Genomic DNA, 20,175 nt, shown 5'->3' with positions numbered 1-20,175 from the left:
TGCCTTCACACGGAGTAACACCGGGCTTCATTCACAGCCGTACACGCGAGCGCTGCGGAAGGCGCCCGAACACTTCCCATTCACTTCAATGGGAGCGCTCGTAACGCCGGCTTTACGAGCGCTCCCATTGAAGTGAATGGGAAGTGTTCAGGAGCCTTCCGCAGCGCTCGCGTGTACGGCTGTGAATGAGGATTTTTACAAGCCCGGCACTACTCCGTGTGAAGGCAGCCTAAGAGTAGTCCCTTATACACATTAGATGGTTGGCTGGTCCTGCTGACATCAAGGGGTTTGGTTGACTTACATTTAATGTATTGAACCACCCTAACACTGTACCAAGTTACTTGGCAAAACTCAGACCCCCGCCCCACACACACAAATGATATATAAATAATAGGCATTTGTGACTGTGGTGAGGAGGAAAAAAAAAAAAAAAATAAAAGGGTTGCTGCACTAGTGATTTGTACAAAAGAAAGTTATTTTTTGTGGTTTGAGGATCTGTCTGGACCAATATTTAATCGAGGACTTTGTGCAACACTGGAGAAAGTGTTTTGTTGCCAAGCAGTATATACGAATGAACAGAGAAACTCAAAGAAGGTTTTATAAATGTCAGACATGAAAAAGAAACAGAACGCCTGTCCACGACTAAAGTCGACGAAGAGTGTGCACGTGAACGGATTCTGTTGGTTCTCTGAAAGAAGCCCTAGGTGGACGTCAGATGAAGCGCTGAAGACCGCGGTCAGACACGGAGATGGACGGGTTTGTCTTCTCTGATTGTAATCCATAACTCACCGTTGTGTAAAGCGCTATACACATTATTTCCAGGAAATATTCGTTGTATCGCTTCTGTTGAATAATCAGAAGAAAACCTGGACTTTTCTAACTTTAATCTACACAAGTAAACATCAGAGATCACAAGTTATTTACACGTATGCTACACTAAAACAAGTAATGACCAGCAATAAGATTATATATATATATTAGTAGAAACAAATCATTCGCTTGAAATACACCTTGAAAAAAACCTTTAATGCTGTCTATTCCTGCAATTAAAAAAAAAAAAAACATTTAAAACCTTATCTGGCTCTTGTCATATAGACGCTACTCTACAGTGAAGCCAGAGATGTATACAGAGGTGGAGGTGCAAGTCTCCGGCTTCAGTAAAGAACTGCACAACCCCGGGAGAACCGAACATGAGTGCAGAATCTTTGGGGTCAGCTCTAGAGAACGATACATCTTTATTTTTAATGCAGACACAGACAGTGTTGCTACAGGTCTATACAGAACACTAAACCCCCAATCCATAAAAGCCCTTGGGTGGTTTAGTGTCCCATATCGACCTGATCGGTTCCCTTTAATATCTTGGGACTCCTATTGCAGACAACTGTCAGAAAACTAAGGAGGGGGTTTTTCCGGCCCTCCTTGGACTTACAATTCTTTATATCTTTATCTCTTGTTTGCAATAAGGCAACATAAGCTCATAGGAAAGGAGACTGATTCTGTGTATTTTCCACATTTAGATTTGTTTAATAAAAGGGGCTTATTCAGCATTTCCAGGGTGACGGGGGGAATTTTACTACAGCAAAGTCCGATCCCAACTTCTATATCCATTTTCAGTGATCATTCCAGTAAATTACAGATGGGTGGACAAAAACTATAAACAATGTCCGTATACTCATGAATCTTTCAGTAGAGAATTTGATACAGGTTGTCTAAGACTAAAAAAAATATTAACAAAATATACTGCACCTATCAACAATAGTAAAGTACTATGTATTATACAATATATTACAACGTTGACGTTCAAGTTCCGTATAAGTTGCCATGTTCAAAGTATGAAGTCATTTAGAATAGCAGCAAGTCTTGTCGGTGCGCTGTCTGATGTTAGAAGTTCAACTTCTTCACAATGTCCTCTGAAAAACCAAGAGACGAAAGTAAACTTCACATACTATACAAGGCCATGGTGTATTACATGAGTACTGCAAGTAACAACAATAATACACAATCTAAATACAGTAATAAAGATACTAATAAGGTATGCAAGAAAGATTCAAATTGTGTAAGTATATAGTACTGTGCAAAAGTTTTAGTCAGGTTGGAAAAAAAGAGATTGGAGACCAAGAATGCTTTCAAAAATAAAAGTGTTAATAGTTATTTTTATTAATGAAATGAAGAGAAATCTAATCCCATTAATATTTGATGTGAGGAGTCGTGGAAGTGATGATATGGTCTCCACAGAGCCCTGATCTCATCATCATCCAGTCTGTCTGGGGTTGTATGAAGAGACAGAAGGATTGGAGCAAGCCTACATCCACAGATCTGTGCTTAGTTCTCCAAGATGGTGGGAACAACCTCCCTCCTACAAAAGCTTTCTGCAAGTCTCTTATGGTCTATGCATTAATAGGAGTAAATCGTCTCCAATGCCTCTTTGGAGTCCTAGCTGGCCCACACCCCTACTATAACCAGTCGCTGAAGAATTTAAAATATCTGGGTGTGTATATATAGAAAAATAAAGAAATCGCCGGCAGAATATTTATCCAATGCTTAGTTTTGTGGAATTTAAATGTATGGTATGAGGGACCCTGCCCCCACTGTCTGCTCCTCCAGGCCACATTCACTTGGCCAAACTGATTCAAGGCTTGTATTTACTGGCACACGCCATGGGCCTGGGCCCCGAAGCCATCTTTAAATGGTTCAGCTATGTCATAAACTTCATATGGGAAAATCAGTTTGGAGTATTTTACAGAGACTGAGGACACATGGAGGATTGGCCTGACCTGATTTCTACCTATACTTGGCTGGCCAATCTTACTTCCTTACTATTTCTGACTCCTAATGTATCTGACATCAGTAAGCAATACATTAAGACTGGGGTAGCAGATGTCAGTGAGGGGAATTTATCATTTTAGGAAAAACTTGCCCTAAGTAAATTTATCAAAAGGGCACATGCTGTTTAGTGATTTTGTGCAATCTATTCCATACATCTATGTTCCTGTGTCTGACCACAACACTTGGTCAGACACAGGAATGGAATTTATATGGAAAAAAAAAAAAAGCTACGTTTCCGCAACGTGGCGCCTTAGCCGCAGTCAGATGCATTGCCTGCAAGGGTTTCCCTGCTCATTCCACAATACATTGCAGGTTTGTGCTTCAAACGAACTAAATTATTATAATTTCTTAATTATCAGATGCCCAAATAAAAGACATTTCCTGTACACAGAGACTGAACATCTACAGACATATAATGTATCCTCACTCTAAACTAAACCTCTTTAGCAATTTTTGCTAAACCCCACCAGTATAAATCTGTGACTTACTTTGTTCTGGTCCATCCACCCATTTCCTTTTGATACCTAGGGAAAGTTTTTGCTCTTTCAGGGCTTTCACAGAACAGTTGGGTCTTGGTAATAAGTGTCCCGGTGTTGGCGCAGGTCTGTTAGCAAAATATTTTTTCTGTAATGCCTAAAAAAATAAAATTATGTATATAAATTGAACTATACCACTAAAAGGTATCCCAATAAGTACCCAATTCCTAAATAAAAGTGGGCACTGAATGAGATATCTAGGATTGCTCATAGTGAAGGGGTTGTAAGCGGGGACCCGCGGGGATGTTTTCAAGCCCTAATAGGTCATATGGAGAACGGTTGCAGATATTAATAATGCAGTGTATGTACATGAGGAGTAACACCATATAGTCTGACCTGTATTCTGCAGGTTTTATCTGGTGGGAGGAGACAAGCGGCTATCATGTCTCCCATACAACAGATTCACTGCTCACCCCCCTTTCTGTTTAAATATGAAATGCAGTTCGATTTGTTCTAACAAGACGGATTTTGCAGAGATTTCAGAGTGAATTTCAATTTATAAGGAATCCACAAAACAGTCAGATTAGTGGAGAAAGAGGAATTTTTCCTCTGGTTCAGGTATCTGAATACTGATTTATTCAAAGTTTGTTCAAAAGTTAATAGTGGCCATTGACTAAGAAGCAACTTACTTGTGAAGCACTGCATCTTGCACAAGGATTGAAAGTGAATAATCCCTGTAGAAGGTCAAGGAGGTCATCGCCTGCTGCACTGAATATATGTTGGAGAGGTGTCCCTGGAAAACTCTTAAATGTGACGTAATCCGGTAAGCTAGTCATACCCTGAAAAAAAATTAAAATAAAATTAGATAACATGAAATAAAAGTCAATACTAAGCAACTGTAGTCAGTGTGCATGTGGGCTTAGGATCATTGATCAATCATAGAAAGACTTAAGACAGACTTTAGGAGTGTAATAAGCAGAGGCTCAGGGGAGGTGAACACAAATAAAACAAACAAAAAAACTAAAAACACATTACTAACCTCTTCTGGGCTCCAGTGTAACTCTCTCTTCTGGTCTTCTGCCTGATGTCAAGGACTGCTGAGGCCCACTCACAAGCCTCAGCAGAGTCTGATGTGCGAAGACCATAAGAGAAGAGGTAGCCACGCTGGTGCCCAGAAGAGGTGAGTAATAAGGTTTTTTTATGTTTGTTCACCGTCCCTTGTTATACTGTGAGGTCTCTTCAGATCCGAGAGTATGATAAGAGGACCCTGCTGAGGCTTAATTGAAAAATATAACTGAAACAAACATGAATCCGGGGAACTGACGTGATTTTGTTCACACCTGTTATTTCGGTTTGGTTATTACGCTATTTATGACGTTTCACACGCCCGAACCAAAACTGACGTTATACTCTGAGGCCTCTTCACATCCCAGAGTATGATGTCAGTTTCCCGGGTTGATGTTTGCTTCAGTTATTTTTTTCAATCAAGCGCCCAGTCCTACTATGGACTGTATATACACTCACCGGCCACTTTATTAGGTACACCATGCTAGTAACGGGTTGGACCCCCTTTTGCCTTCAGAACTGCCTCAATTCTTCGTGGCATAGATTCAACAAGGTGCTGGAAGCATTCCTCACAGATTTTGGTCCATATTGACATGATGGCATCACACAGTTGCCGCAGATTTGTCGGCTGCACATCCATGATGCGAATCTCCCGTTCCACCACATCCCAAAGATGCTCTATTGGATTGAGATCTGGTGACTGTGGAGGCCATTGGAGTACAGTGAACTCATTGTCATGTTCAAGAAACCAGTCTGAGATGATTCCAGCTTTATGACATGGCGCATTATCCTGCTGAAAGTAGCCATCAGATGTTGGGTACATTGTGGTCATAAAGGGATGGACATGGTCAGCAACAATACTCAGGTAGGCTTTGGCGTTGCAACGATGCTCAATTGGTACCAAGGGGCCCAAAGAGTGCCAAGAAAATATTCCCCACACCATGACACCACCACCACCAGCCTGAACCGTTGATACAAGGCAGGATGGATCCATGCTTTCATGTTGTTGACGCCAAATTCTGACCCTACCATCCGAATGTCGCAGCAGAAATCGAGACTCATCAGACCAGGCAACGTTTTTCCAATCTTCAATTGTCCAATTTCGATGAGCTTGTGCAAATTGTAGCCTCAGTTTCCTGTTCTTAGCTGAAAGGAGTGGCACCCGGTGTGGTCTTCTGCTGCTGTAGCCCATCTGCCTCAAAGTTCGACGTACTGTGCATTCAGAGATGCTCTTCTGGCTACCTTGGTTGTAACGGGTGGCTATTTGAGTCACTGTTGCCTTTCTATCAGCTCGAACCAGTCTGGTCATTCTCCTCTGACCTCTGGCATCAACAACGCATTTCCGCCCACAGAACTGCCGCTCACTGGATGTTTTTTCTTTTTCGGACCATTCTCTGTAAACCCTAGATATGGTTGTGCGTGAAAATCCCAGTAGATCAGCAGTTTCTGAAATACTCAGACCAGCCCTTCTGGCACCAAGAACCATGCCACGTTCAAAGGCACTCAAATCACCTTTCTTCCCCATACTGATGCTCGGTTTGAACTGCAGGAGATTGTCTTGACCATGTCTACATGCCTAAATGCACTGAGTTGCCGCCATGTGATTGGCTGATTAGAAATTAAGTGTTAACGAGCAGTTGGACAGGTGTACCTAATAAAGTGGCCGGTGAGTGTAGATCACATTTGCAATGCCATGACATGGCGAATCAGAAATGCCACAAAATCCTAGGTCACTTGTGTGCTGCAGATCAAAAACTTTACATTTGTAACACACATAATGCCCTTTATACCATTTAGCATGCTCAGACAGGATACTCACAGGCCACTGGTCTTCTGTTGGCGTGCCCAAAGTCTCAAAGATTTTTGTAAGCTGATCCAGATCAGAATCCCCAGGCAGAAATGGGACCTAAAATAAAAAAGTTATTACGTATTTTATTAAAAGATCCTTCCCATCCCATTGATATGGCCATGCTTCTGTCTGATCTTTAGCCCCAATTTATTACATATTACTTACCCTAAGCAAGAGTTCTGCTAGAATACAGCCCACTGCCCACATGTCCACACCTACACCATACATCCTGGCACCAAACAGCAATTCTGGTGATCGGTACCACCTAAAAAACAGAACAAAAATTTTGAAAAACTGTTCAGAATTGACATACAAAGTCCATGGTCAAACCAGACCTGGAATAGCATTTACATGCTGACATAGCAAGGATGTGAGTTCATAAAGCACCATTGATATAGTCCATCCACTGCCTTCCCCCCCCCCCCAAATATACAGCCATACGTTAGGACCATGTCATGTACCTGGTTACCACTTGATGAGTGTAACTTCTGTTCGGACTCCCGAAAGTCTTTGCTAAACCAAAATCGGCCAGTTTAAGGACCCCATTCTCATCTAGCAGCAAATTATTTGGTTTTAAATCCTGGAAAACACATATTAGATGTCTGAAATACTGCAGATATTAGAGATACAGTGTCTGTGTGCAAGAACCACCACCATGAAGTCTTTAAAGGGGTTGTCTGGGATCACATTTTTTTTTTATGGCCTATCCTAGACCATAAACATCTGATCAGTAGGGAGACTGACAGCCCCTGGACAGATGAGCTGTACAACTTCCAGTACCAGTCATGTACACAGTACAGGGCTGGAGGCAGAAAGCTCCAATCGCTATGTTGCAGCCATGCGCTGTCACTACAGCCCAGCTCCCATTGAAGCCAGCTCCCTACCAATCAGGTATTTGTGATCTGAAGACCATGAAAGAATGAAGCAAAGACAACCCTTTGAATGTTACCAGTCTATCCTCGTCTTACAAAACTGTTGGGTTACATAAAACTTTATCACATCACAGTGGAAAGACTAGAGGGGTCACTGGCTATTGTAGAAGGATGGTCAACTTTGTGAAGGAGAACTAAACATGTCAGGGGCTTGGCTGGCTAGTCTGTCTTTACACACCACAGGGTATGATATATACCTCCAAGAGGTGTGTAAGCGGCCACAAGAAAATGGCTGCAGGCATGCGCAGTCGGCTCTGTCCAAGGCCCAATAGAAGAGCCAACTGTGCATGCCTAGTAGTTTGAAACCCGAGTCGTTCCAGACGAAGATGGAAGCGTCACTGGAGAAATCTCTTGCAGCATTGGGGACGCCCCCAGAGCTGCGAGAGAACTCATTTGCATATAGAAGAAAAACGTGATTTCTACCGAACGGCAGCGCGGAGAAGCCATCTAAAGGAAGGAGAATAGCAGCTTTTCTTAAGGTTATTCCTACGTGTTAGGGAGAAAAAAAAGGGTATCCAATGATAGGATCCCTTTAAGGAAATGCAAATTATGTTTTCGCTATACCCTCTACCATTGGGCACATAAGTGACATGTATATGGAATCTCTCACCCTATGCAGGATCCACAGATGATGTATATAATCCAATCCTTGCAGAGTCATCATTATGTAAGACTTAATATGTGCTGGAGTTAGGACTAAGCTTGTGTCCCTTATAATAGCCTGGAGAAATAATGACATCACATCAGTTTTTATTACACAACGTACAACAACCTTCAGCATTACACAAAGAAAAACACAGATGGATTTCCTATAGCTGCCTTATGAGAGGAGACTACAAAACCTTCATTCCTGAAGTGGTTATGACACAAACTATATTTAGTCTTTATCTATAGCATACAGAATAAATTGCTGATGGTTTGGGGTTTGCCCCCCATGGAGAGATTACCTCCACCGTTAATGCAACTATGCTAAACCACGGTGAACGCAGACACATTCACCTCAAAGAGAGCCCCAGAAATAGTAAGGGCTACACTTTACCCCATCATTGGCGCTCCCATTGAAGTGAATGGGAAAAGGGGGCACATCTGTGCCCACCAGGGGTTCCACTACATACAGAAAGAGGATAAAAGACGCCTGCTCTGAGTGGTCAGACACCCACCCATTAGCAATTTATTCAATGCAAATAATTATAATTCATGGCATAAGCCCTTTAAAGGATTATTCCCATCTCGGCAAATCGCCACAATGAAAATTCCCAAACTCTCAAAAAGCATGGATATTAATTTAATGTAGATACTACTATGATGTCCAAAGGCATCCTGCTTACCTCTAGATCGGTTTCCATGAAATCAAACACCAGGCTTATATTTGATTTATGGCCAAACGCATCCAAAAGCTGCAATGACAAAAAGATTTGCCTTTAGTGACCAAACTGGCCATATAGTGCAAAGATAAACTATGCTGGGTTATCATCTGTGTATGGCTAGTACATCCATCGGTGCTTGTATACCAGGCCTGTATATGGATCTTGCAGTTCAGCCCTATTCACTTTAAAGAGGGCCTTTCATGGATTTGGGCACATGCGGTGTTATATACTGCTGGAAAGCCGACAGTGTGCTGAATTCAGCGCACTGCCAGCTTTCCCGATGAAGTGAAGAGCTAGCGGTGCCAGTACCGTAGCTCTTTACAGTCAGAAGGGCTTTTCTGATAGTCCATCAGGTACGTCCTTCTGCACAGCAGCGCCAATAGCGCTGTGCTCTGAGACCGGGGAGGAACGCCCCCTCCCCTCCTAATAATACTCGTCTATGGACGAGCACTGTGAGCAGAGGGAGGGGGCGTTACTCCCCGCTCACACTGTACAGCGCTATAGGCGCTGCTGGGCAGAAGGACGTACCTGACAATGTTAGGAACGCCCTTCTGACTGTAAAGCGCTACGGTACCAATAGTTCTTTACCTGGGGCACAGATCGGGAAAGCCAACAGTGCGCTAAATTCAGCGCACAGTCGTTTTTCCCAGCGGTATATAGAACTTCCTGTGCCCAAATCCATGAAAGGTCCTCTTTAATACTGCTCAGTATCAACACCAGACATCGACAGCTGCGGTGCCGTTTTTGGAGGAAAGCAGCTATTTTTTTTCCTCAAACCCAGTGACGCTAGGGCCCCACATTGCTAAAACGCAGCATTCTACATTACCTGCAAAGTGGGTGGGACTCTGGCTAGTCCCATCCACTCATTGAAAAAGGGAAAAAACCTGCACCCTAAAAATTTCTGCAAAAGATTTGCATTCAGCCAACCTAATCTTTCGTCTATACACATAAAGTCTCTGGAATTGACAAGTCACTTCTATTTTTTTCCCCCCGATGCCGTAGATCTCAGTTACAGCGTGGAAACCAATGGAAAATGGAATGTAGAATACATGTGCACTGAAAATCAGATTTGTGAAGGTCCCTTTGAAGAAATAATACACCATACTTACACCTATAATATTTGGATGACTCAACTCTTGAAGAAGTTTTATTTCTCTTAAGGCAGTTCTGTTAATACCTGTAACACATAAAAAAACATTACTAAATATTCAGTAAAAAAGAAAAAATAAAATTCATGCATTTTTGCCATGAGGTCCAGCTTTTTGTACTGCTAAAACAGCCACAAGATAAAGCAGGACATGTCTTGCAGCAGTGACTGACTTCCATGGAAGTCAATAGAAGACATTTGAGGATTTTTTCAACTTTGACTCTAGATCTGTTCTGCACCAGTCCAAAACCCCAATGGCTATGGCCACGTGCTGCACCTTCACAGCAGGTTAGCTACAGCACCAAAACACCAGTGATAACCAGTATTGTGAATGGGAATTCAGCAAAAAAAATAAATAAATAAAAATCTGCTGCACAAAGCCTGTGGTGGATTTTGGTGTATTCAGCCCAATATTTTAGCCCTTAGAAATGCAAAAGTTAAAACCCGGGCCTACCAAGATGGCTCAGTGGTTAGCATTGTAGCTTTGCAGCGCTGGAGTCCTTGGTTTGAATCCAGCCAAAGACAACGTCTGCAAGGAGTCTGTATATTCTCCCAGTGTTTGTATGGGTTGTCTCCCAACTTCAAAGACATACTGATGGGGAATTTAGACAGTGACTGACAATGTCTGTAAAGCGCTGCGGAATATACTGGTGCTACATAAAGTAAGAGAAATAATAACCTAATGGTTAGTCCTCTGCAAACTCAGAGCATATGGCCTTAGTCTAAAATGGGATTGAGGCGTCAAAAATGACAATAGAAAATGGCATAACTTTATCACAAAAAGGATAAATGGAATTTCCCGGGTCAAAGTCAATTGATGACTGTTGGCTCAGCGCACATATCAAGCAATGAAAGTTGTTTTCCCAAGATCTCGGTGGTTTCCAGAATTTGTCTCTACTGTGCAGGATTGTTCAGGAAATAAAAATCTTTCCGATGTACTTACAGTCATGACAAGGAACATTTGCAAAGCCACAACCTGCTGCTTTCACAGCCCCATCTCCTCCTGTTTGTGAGGTCATTTCATATGACTATAGCAGATGACTGTAGTACAGCTATGTGAGCGCAATGTCATAGGGCCTTGCTGTTATTGGCTGTTAGGGTCAGGTGATGCAGTGTCAATTGATGTGACCTCACTAGAGGACCATCAGCAATAAGATCTTAAAGGGATCCTATCACTCACACACTATTTTTTCTAGGTACCACGTCAGAATAGCCTTAAGAAAGGCTATTCTTCTCCTACCTTTCGTTGTCTTCTCCGCGCTGCCATTCGCCTACAGTCCCGGTTTTTATCAGTATACAAATTAGCTCTCACAGCACTGGGGGTGTCCCCAATGCTGCGAGAGAACTCTCTCCGGCGCCACCTCCATCTTCATCCTCTTCTTCTGGTAGTGTCTTGCAACTTCTAGGCCTCGGGTAGAGCAGACTGCGCATGCCCACAGGCCACAAGAAAATGGCCGCTTACAATACTGGAAAAAACGGGATTATAGGTGAACAGCGGCGCGGAGAAGACGATGAAAGGTAGGAGACAAATAGCCTTAAGGCTATTCCCACGTGGTAACTAGAAAAAAAAAAAAAGTGTGAGTGATAGGATCCCTTTAAAGGGGTCATCAATATCTGACTGGTGCGAATTCAACATATGTGACCCCCTCCCACAGCTTAGTCGCTTGAAATAGTGGAGATCAGGTAATCGATGCTTCTGCTTCAGAGGCCATTGATTAAATACTCATTCGCAATGTGGCCTTTTTGCAGCTCAGTCCCATTAAAGTGAATGGGACTGTGATGCAATACCAAGCAGCCCTTACAGAATGAATAGCACTGAGCTCGGTATTCAGCGTCTGTAGTCTCCACTACTTGATGATGTCAAGTTTATTGGTCACATGGTGCAACAGCAGCTTAGATCCATTCACGTGAATACAATGAGGAGGCTGCAGTCCCCAAACCCTGCATCCTTTCAACAAACTGATCAGTGCAGGTCCCAGGTGTCAGACACCCACTGATCATACATTGATGACCTATCCTAAGAACAGATCAATATTTAAGTGCTGGAAAACCCCTTTAGTCCAGGGCCCTAGGTGGCATAAACACCACGATTTGACTGCGGTGGAAAAAAAGCGCAGCGTTTTACAGTCAGAACAAAGTGGATATGCGATTCTAGTGAATCCCATGCTCACTTGGCGGTAAAAAACGCGCTGTGGACACTCCAAGATTTCCAAAACTGATGCTGTTTTGGAAATCGCAGCATGTCAATTATACCTATTGTAACGCCAGCAGTTTTCTCATAGGTATACGTAAAAGAGAAAGTCTGCAGAGGAAAACTGTGAACTTTCTGTCTTAAGCGCTGTGGGTTATAGTCCCCACTAGTGTCCATCATTTTATGGATCCAGCACGTTGGTCATTTTCGTTGTTCTGTTCCCTTAACAGAGCAAAACACGGATATGAAAATACAGTTTATAGTGAAGGGGCCGCTCGCTCATCGGTTTACTAGTCATGGACTGAATAACTTTACTGCGTGCTACAGAAAACATTGTACAAAATAAAAGGCATTTCTAACCTGCACTAAACATCTCCTGTAGTCAGGTCAAAGAAGAGGAAGGTAAACAGGACCGTGGTTAATGGATATACAGACACAAACTCATTGTCTTACTCTGACAGCCCAATGAGACTGGGGTCAATGACCAGAACATTCCCAGACTTCTCCTCAGTAGCCAAATAAAAGCTCCTTATAAAGCGCCCACAGCAGGAGGGGGCTACAAGAGAGGTGACAGGACCATCTGCATGTCAATGGGATGGGAAAATGACCAGATCAGGCAAATGAGGGGTAGATTTCGTTTCATGGACATTACAGAAATTAAAGGAATTTCCCCAAAAAGGACAAGATAGGTGTGAAGTGTCTGATCATGGGGGACCCAGTGAGCACTGGAACGAGGAGTTCCAAGTAGTGGTTGAGCAGTGAGGAGACGCTTAAAAGGAGCAGAGGTCGGGCACATAAAACAATGTAAACAGTGAAAATGTCAGATTGGAACTGCCCTCCTAACAGCTGATCAGCAGGGGTCCGGAGTGCAAGATCCCCCCCACACACACACACACTGATCTTTTATCGACGGCATATTCTGAGGATAGCTCGTCAATAAAATAAAAAAAAAAAAAAAAAAAAAACCTGAACAAACCCCTTAAAGATCAATGCAGAGCACAGCCGAGGGTAAGCATGCACGCTGCATCCACCATTCTTCCCTTAGTCCTCCAGGACTGCGAGATGATGAATTTAGAGCTCAGCTATTATATAGTGTAGTTTTAGGAGTCTGCTTGAAGGCAATTACACGGGCACCATCTAGTGGTCACTATATAGTATTACAACAATCCCAAAACTATAGTTACCTCTGAAATCTTTATATACTTGGTAGCATCTTATATTTTCAACGGGGATGGAGGGGGGGACTGATTGGAAAAGCTTTAGATAAACTTATTGGCAAAGGCCCCCCTTCCTTTTTGATTTTTTAAGTTGTAACTCAGTTATGCATACTGTATGTTTGCTTATCCTTTTGATGGTGCAAGTTAAAAGGATTATCTAGCTTTTGACTGATAACTCCAAGAAACTCACGTATGCCACTAACTGCAAAGGGACTACACCATGGCCACCTACCTGGAAAAATACCCCACACCAAACACAGTCAGACCCTGAGCCGGTACAGACTGAGCGCCCACAACCTGGAGATGGAGACGGGGCGACACAGGCAGACGTACAAGCCACGGGAGAACAGACTGTGCCAGCACTGTGACCAAGGGGCCCTAGAAGAAGAGACACATTTCCTGCTACACTGCACCAAATACTCAGCTGTGAGGGCCATCTACTACCAAAGACTCTCAGCCCACATCCTAGACTTCATATCTGCAGACGAGAAGAGGAAACTCTACATCCTACTGGGAGAAGAAGAGGCCACTATGAAGATCGCTGCCCAATACGTGTCCAGCTGTCACCAAACAAGAGGAAGATGAGATACATGGACTATTATACCCCATTATCACCCCCATCTAATCACCCACCCTACGCCCGCCCATACCCATGTGCCCCAAACAAGAACGACGAGACCCCAAGAGCTATTGTACCCCCAAACCACCCACTCAACGACCACCCTCACCCCCAACCACTCTATTTGCTTTGGCAGTGCCAAATTTTTATTCGAACGTGCCAATAAAGCTTTTTTAGATTTGATAGCCTTAAGATGCTGTCAGGACCCCCACAGACCTGCAGTGTTTAAATGCTAGGTGTGGCGCTGCTCACTTGCCATCCGTGGTAGTTATTAGTACTGCAACAGTAGGTGCCATTCAAATCTACGGGAAATAACTACAGTAGTCACAGCCACTGGAAGTAGAAATAAAGAAAGTGAAAAGCATCCATATAAACAATGGTGAACGCTGCATGCTCCAGGACACAACTGATATGTGAGGTCCCTGACCGATAGCGGCATTACTACAAATACACAGAACAATGGGCTGCTGACCTATTATGCGGGATAAAAGATGTGATCAGCCTTGTAGCAAGTATTCGCTTATTAGTCGGCAGATCTTGTTGCCTATAATTGGGCTGTCCTATAGCACCCTTAGGAGGAACCCCACGCGGAGTTTTACAGTCCCTGCAAAGTGGATGGGATTTTAGGGAATCCCATCCCCACATTGCAGAAAAATACCTGCAGTGGAAATGCAGCTCAATTATACCTATAAAAACACCGGCGGTTTCCCTATATGTATAATTGAAATGAAAGTCCGCAGAGGTTTCCTTTCTGTGAAGTGTTGCAGGAAAATAAATTGTGGTGCGGCCTTCAGTTTTTAAAAAGCTGGAGAAACCTTTATCATTTTAGCAGAAATGCCAGGGGTCCTAATGATTCATGCTAAACATGGACCCTTAAAGATACAGATACAATACACCTGGCTACATACGATAGAGTTTGTATGTTTCACTCAGCTGTAAACCACTATGGAATATGTTGGCACGATATAGATAATAAAATGCACTTACCATCATTGGCGTCTGCTCTGTGACCCAGCTTAATCTTTAAGAGACAACAACAACAGTGTTAAACACGTAAAAAAAAAAAACCCCAAAAACACAAGGAGTAACACAGTGGCTTTGGCAACTTACACATCGAAGACCACGTCACCCTGCACAACTGCAAATATTATATGTGAATAGAATGCCATTGTGACCCCAACTCTCAATGGCAGCCAATGAATAATGGAATCTTGGGCATGCAATACAACCACATACACTTATATTAGTTGCAGAGTGATCTTTGGAGTTCTGGTGGCTGTTGCTGCCAATGTCATTGTGCTGCCCTAGTAAATAAAAAAAAAAAAAAATGGCTGAAATGGGTGAGACCTCTATGAGCAATATTTGGGGAGTAGCAGTTATCTGAGTCAAAGAGCAAGCTAAAATGTTTTACTTTAATTCTGTGAGGTGGGGGAAGTTTCACTTGTCATCAGAGAGAAAAAAATAAAACGATTCTAGCTTATGGTCATCGGTCCCCTTGACACTAACCAGACTATTTGTCAGCTTTGTTAAGGTCAAGGGTAAGGCAGGGTTCACACCTGCGCCCGGTCTCCGCTTTTGGTTTCCATCTTCTGCCCAAGAAACTGTACAGGAGACGGAAAACGGCAGTCACTTTTCAAACCCATTCATTTGAATGGGTTTTCAAAGTGTCCGCCCATGAGTGTTTTTGTGGTCTCCGCAGTGAAATCGTTTTTTTTTTTTTTTAACCGGACACAAAGTCAGACATGCAGGATTTTGTGAGACCACAAACCGCTCACGGGCTGCCGGGTTTCCGTCTCCTGTCGGCAGAAGATGGAAACCTAAAAGCGGAGACCGGGGCGCAGATGTGAACCCGCCCTGACGCTTACCAGATCACAATAGTTTCTGAGCTGCTCTTTTTAATCCTGGTGATCATATGAAGTTGTGTACATATATGTGATTGTGAACAAAGCCCTAACTGACAGGTAGATTATCACTTACCTTTTTAATGGCCACTATTTTATCCGTTCTCTTATCTCTCGCTTTGTAGACTGTGGCAAACTGGAAAGGATACAAGACAGTTAATAGACTTTTACTCTTGTAAGAAAATCTTACATACCACACTATAGACACAAGGGACACTGTCTGCTATTAAGTGCCTTTACATTATACTGTACAATTTATCCAGCATTTATCCACACGGACCCCACTGTCCACGGATTTCCTAACGTAACCACTTTTTTTTATGTCGACTAGGTTTCCATTCGGGTGGGGACCCCAAGCAGACTCCCGAACAGAAACCCATGCGCAGATGTGAACCAGGCTATAGGCAAGGAATGGAAGGCTTTAGTTCTTGAAACTGGTAAAGATCCACCTCAAAATCCAATGCAAAAACTGTCTGGAATCTGCCCTTTGTTGGATGGCAGTTTGAGATGCTTCAGGTTTAGCATAAAAGGATCCTACTCAGTTTCCGTGGCTGAATATCTGTAGAAACCAGGCTGCACAGCTCAAGCTTGATAAACCCCATTGTAATGAGTCTAAGCAACCATGCAAACCCCTGGCTGAAAACTGAGTCTTGGCTTCAGCTTCTCTATGGGTCCAACAGGCCATGGAACATCATCTCAAAATCTCCTATACGAACATATCCTTATAGTGAAACCTGTAATGATGAACACCCCATTATAGACCCTCATATAAGTTATGAATAACGCTATGACTCAATTGACAGGCTGCTGCAGGATATCCCAAAGATGAGATGTGTGTGTGTGTGTGTGTGTGTGTGTGTGTGTGTGTGTGTGTGTGTGTGTGTGTGTGTGTATATATATATATATATATATATATATATATATATATATATATATATATATATATATATATATATATATATATATATATCTAGCTCCAGGACAGATACCCAGAGGACCAACAGCACAAAGACTCAGCAATGAACCATATAGAAGAATTATTGCTGGTCCATTTTCAGCTTAAAACGGCCTTTCAGCACTGATATTAATGACCCAACCTTAGGATCAGTCATCAATATCTGATTGGGGAGGGGGTCTTACACTTGGCACTCCTCTAAGTATTGCAGCTCAATCATTTGAATGTAGTTGCAAATTGGCAACTACATTTCTACATTTACATCTCTCGGTGCATATATATATATATATATATATATATATATATATATATATATATGTTCATATACTATATTACACTGCTCTTGGCAGCAGCACTATCTCAGCTAATTGCAGGTTGCTGATAAAGCCAGGTCTGTCATCTCTCTATGTAAACACACAGATAACACTGAGTCCATTGTGTACATGGATCAGCTCCAAGCAACATGCTGAAACACTGGATGGGAAAACACCTTTAATCCAAATTGGCAATTTTAAACATGCCAGGAAAAAGAAAATCTAATTTATCGCAACATTCTAAAACAACGAGAGCTATGAAGGAAGCCAGAAGTCACAGAGTTCTCCTCAAGTGAAGCTGACAGGGAGCATCAACACCAACAACACATGCATTATAGACTTCCCAGCAAGCTGTTGAGATGCCAGAACAATTATAAGCATTGTGTGAGGAACAAGTTCAGCGGCAGGTCAGCTTGAGAGCTCCCAAAACGTCGAAGCATGCGGATCATTGACGCCAACAACACGCTCATTATATGGCTTTCCAGCAAGCTGGTTGGATGCCGAAACAATCACAGGCACGGCGTGAGGAACGAGTTCAACAGCAGGACAGCTTGAGAGCTCCCGAAACACGGATCATTGACACCAACAACATGCTCATTATACAGCGTCCGAGCGAGCTGCTGAGATGTTGGAACAATCACAGGCACAGCGCGAGGAATGAGTTCAGCAGCAGAACAGCTTGAGAACTGCCAGAGCAGGCAAACCATCGACGGCAGCAATTTGCTGAATATAGGCGGATCATCGCCGCCAAAAACACGAGACAAAGTCGCGGGCAGAGGCTAGCATGATATAAACTGAAGAAATATTCAGTCAGCGCCCAAGTTAAACTGTAAGGCTTTTTCCACACTGGATATGCAGTTTCCATTTACCATATGCAGCAGAAAAGCTCTAGGCGGACATTCAGGGACAGTCACATCTCCACCACTGCCTTGGGTCTTCTACTCCATCAAATATCAACTATAGATCCCAAGGGCCGCCCTAAGGTTATAATGGGTTTTGTCAGGGGTCTCCTATTGTTTCACAGACAATAGACAGTCGGCCTTGTAGGACTTATCCATTCAGTATTACCGAATGAAGCCTCTGACACAGATGGGAGCACATAAACCCTGTGCTGGAGGCTTTACATTGCCAGGCAGAGTCTTTGGGTCTCTGTGACTGACGGCCACCTACAAGGCTGCATTAGAAACTATCTAATAATGGAGTGCAAGAGATTGCTGGTTATTGGGGGTCCTTCCTATCACCCTAAAGACGTGCACTGGTGTAGAACTACAGGTACCAGAATAGCATTAAGGGAAGCCATGATGTTATTACTTACCTGCCCCTCCCCTAAGAACTCCAGCTTCTCATACTGTTTAGACCGGGAGCGCACCTCTAGCCCTCCAGCCTCTATTCCCTCCATTATCCCCGGGTTACCTCCACCTGCCTAACAGCACCGGCATTTAACACTAAGCCCCGCCTCCACTCCGCTTCCGTCTGCGGCAGCAGCGCCACTCTGACGTTCTACGCGTCCGAACGCTAGAGGATAAATGAGCGGCGCCATCTTTGTAGTGATATTTGTATTACACTTTACAGAGAGACCAAAAGGCTTGTGCTCCACAAACGCGGACACAAGCTGAGTGCTTCGTACTCCCTCTAGCGATGACAGAAGCGATTACAAATAACTGCCACAAGTTCTTACTAACTTCCGGTTAGCGAGGCACATGTCTGACCATGCAGTGCTGCTGCTGTTTCTATGGTTACCAGTGTTCTAAAGATGCAGAGGAGCAATGGCTCAGATCTGTATCAGAGGGTTCTGTTATATTGTCTGTAGCCAGAGAACGTGCACAAAGGGAACACATTCATTTATATAGCGCCAACATACTCCAAGGTGCTGGACAGAGATTGGCATTACTTATCTCAGCCAATGTCCCCCATTGCAGCTAATAATCTAAACGCAAATTTTTTAAAAAATTTTTTTGTTAAATGATAAATTTCATTCCATTACTCTAGGTTCTCGCTATCTTCATTCTTATCATTGTTCTGGTCTGTCAGGGGACCAGAACAACGGACAGATGGACTGCTACAACAGCAGTCACATATGGAGCCTAACGGATTCAATTAGCTATAAAGTGATCCATCAGTTGTCCGTTCTTTAAAACGGAAATCTCCAGACGGAAAAGTCAGGCCCCCAACAGAAACCTAATCCGCATAAAAAAAACCCATTTACCTAAGGAAACCTGCGGTCTCCATAGACTATAATGGGGTCCGTGTGGTTTGCGCTCGAAAAATATGAAGAGCAAAGTGCGGAGAGTGGAATGGAACCGCCCGAACACAGATGAGAACTGGGCCTCAGGCTTGCAGGACTTTTTCATCTTGTGCTTTTGGATGTAAATTGTGATGAAGACTCAAATATAGATGTGAATGTTGCCTGAAAGATCTGTACCTCCACCTAAGGGTTGGTTCACACTAGCATTTGTATTCTGTCTGGAAGGAGTCCACATGGACACCCCCTGGACGGAATACAATCGCGGACTAGTAAAGTAAAGTAAGCGCTATGCTGGCAAAGTGCAAGGACCCCATAGACTATAATGGGCTCCGTGTGCTTGCCGCACACTGCCCACACAAATCATTGGGGGGGAGGGGGGTGTCCATGCGGACTTCTTCCGGACAGAATACAAATGCTAGTGTGAACCAATCCTAACTTACGGTAATTTTTATTTCCATGAACCCGGGGTTGTTTGACTCTTGCTTCAATATTTAATAGGCTGCTGAAGGGGCCATAACATTAACAAAAACTTTGCGCACCTCCTCAGAGGCCTCCATTTTCAGCAGCAGGTCCAGTGCCAGGTGACTGCTGTAGCCAATCACAGGTCTTTATGGCCACCTCTTCACAAACAGCACATCACATGCCTCTTATGACGAAAGGGCATCCGTTTGCATCCTTTTTATGACCATACTTTTTTTTCGTTTAATAGATAAATAAAGAGTATAGTAAAACATGATGTGAACCCAGCCCAAGATGCCTCACCCAGCTAGGTATAGTTGCACAAAATGTGAAATTCTTGATATACAGGACAATAGAAGTGGTACTGTGAAGAGTCCACAGACCGTTGCACAGGCCTGCCAAGTCAATACCTAAAACTCAAGGTGGCTCTGACTCATGGGAACTGTGAGACTAAGCTGCAGGCAGGGGTGGAATAAAACTTTCTGCTGCCTCAGGCAAAAAGTCAAATGGTAGGCTATAGGATAAGGCTAAGTGGCATTATGCAGTGGTCACATACAGAAGTGAAGAGTCCACAGGAGATGAGGATTGGTACTACAGTGTCCATATACATGA

At 43.3% G+C, this 20,175-nt stretch overlaps 1 protein-coding gene across 1 annotated transcript; it reads right to left on the bottom strand.

Moving 5' to 3' along the window:
- Positions 1-1,090: 1,090 nt before the first annotated feature.
- Positions 1,091-18,325, bottom strand: CDK7 (cyclin dependent kinase 7). The gene is made up of 12 exons (XM_075270273.1): positions 18,175-18,325; positions 15,667-15,726; positions 14,677-14,710; positions 9,625-9,692; positions 8,477-8,545; positions 7,759-7,869; positions 6,678-6,796; positions 6,382-6,481; positions 6,187-6,273; positions 3,992-4,141; positions 3,315-3,459; positions 1,091-1,910 (listed from the first exon to the last, which is right to left on the bottom strand). Exons 1-12 carry the CDS (start codon positions 18,256-18,258, stop codon positions 1,882-1,884), a joined length of 1,056 nt encoding a protein of 351 aa, XP_075126374.1. The 5' UTR covers positions 18,259-18,325; the 3' UTR covers positions 1,091-1,881.
- Positions 18,326-20,175: the final 1,850 nt, after the last annotated feature.

Source organism: Leptodactylus fuscus, chromosome 1, assembly GCF_031893055.1.
Source record: "Leptodactylus fuscus isolate aLepFus1 chromosome 1, aLepFus1.hap2, whole genome shotgun sequence".
Lineage (NCBI taxonomy): Eukaryota > Metazoa > Chordata > Amphibia > Anura > Leptodactylidae > Leptodactylus > Leptodactylus fuscus.
This window is presented reverse-complemented; position numbering and strand designations above follow the sequence as displayed.

What these genes read in the sequence shown, in the direction of transcription:
- CDK7 (XM_075270273.1), bottom strand. Translation starts at nt 18,258, where the DNA reads ATGGAGGGAATAGAGGCTGGAGGGCTAGAGGTGCGCTCCCGGTCTAAA. An exon ending in ATCTGTGGATCCTGCATAGG is followed by an intron (nt 6,797 to 7,758) that starts GTGAGAGATTCC and finishes TGTGTTTTCCAG; the next exon opens with GATTTAAAACCAAATAATTT. An exon ending in CAAGATGCAGTGCTTCACAA is followed by an intron (nt 3,460 to 3,991) that starts GTAAGTTGCTTC and finishes TTATTTTTTTAG; the next exon opens with GCATTACAGAAAAAATATTT.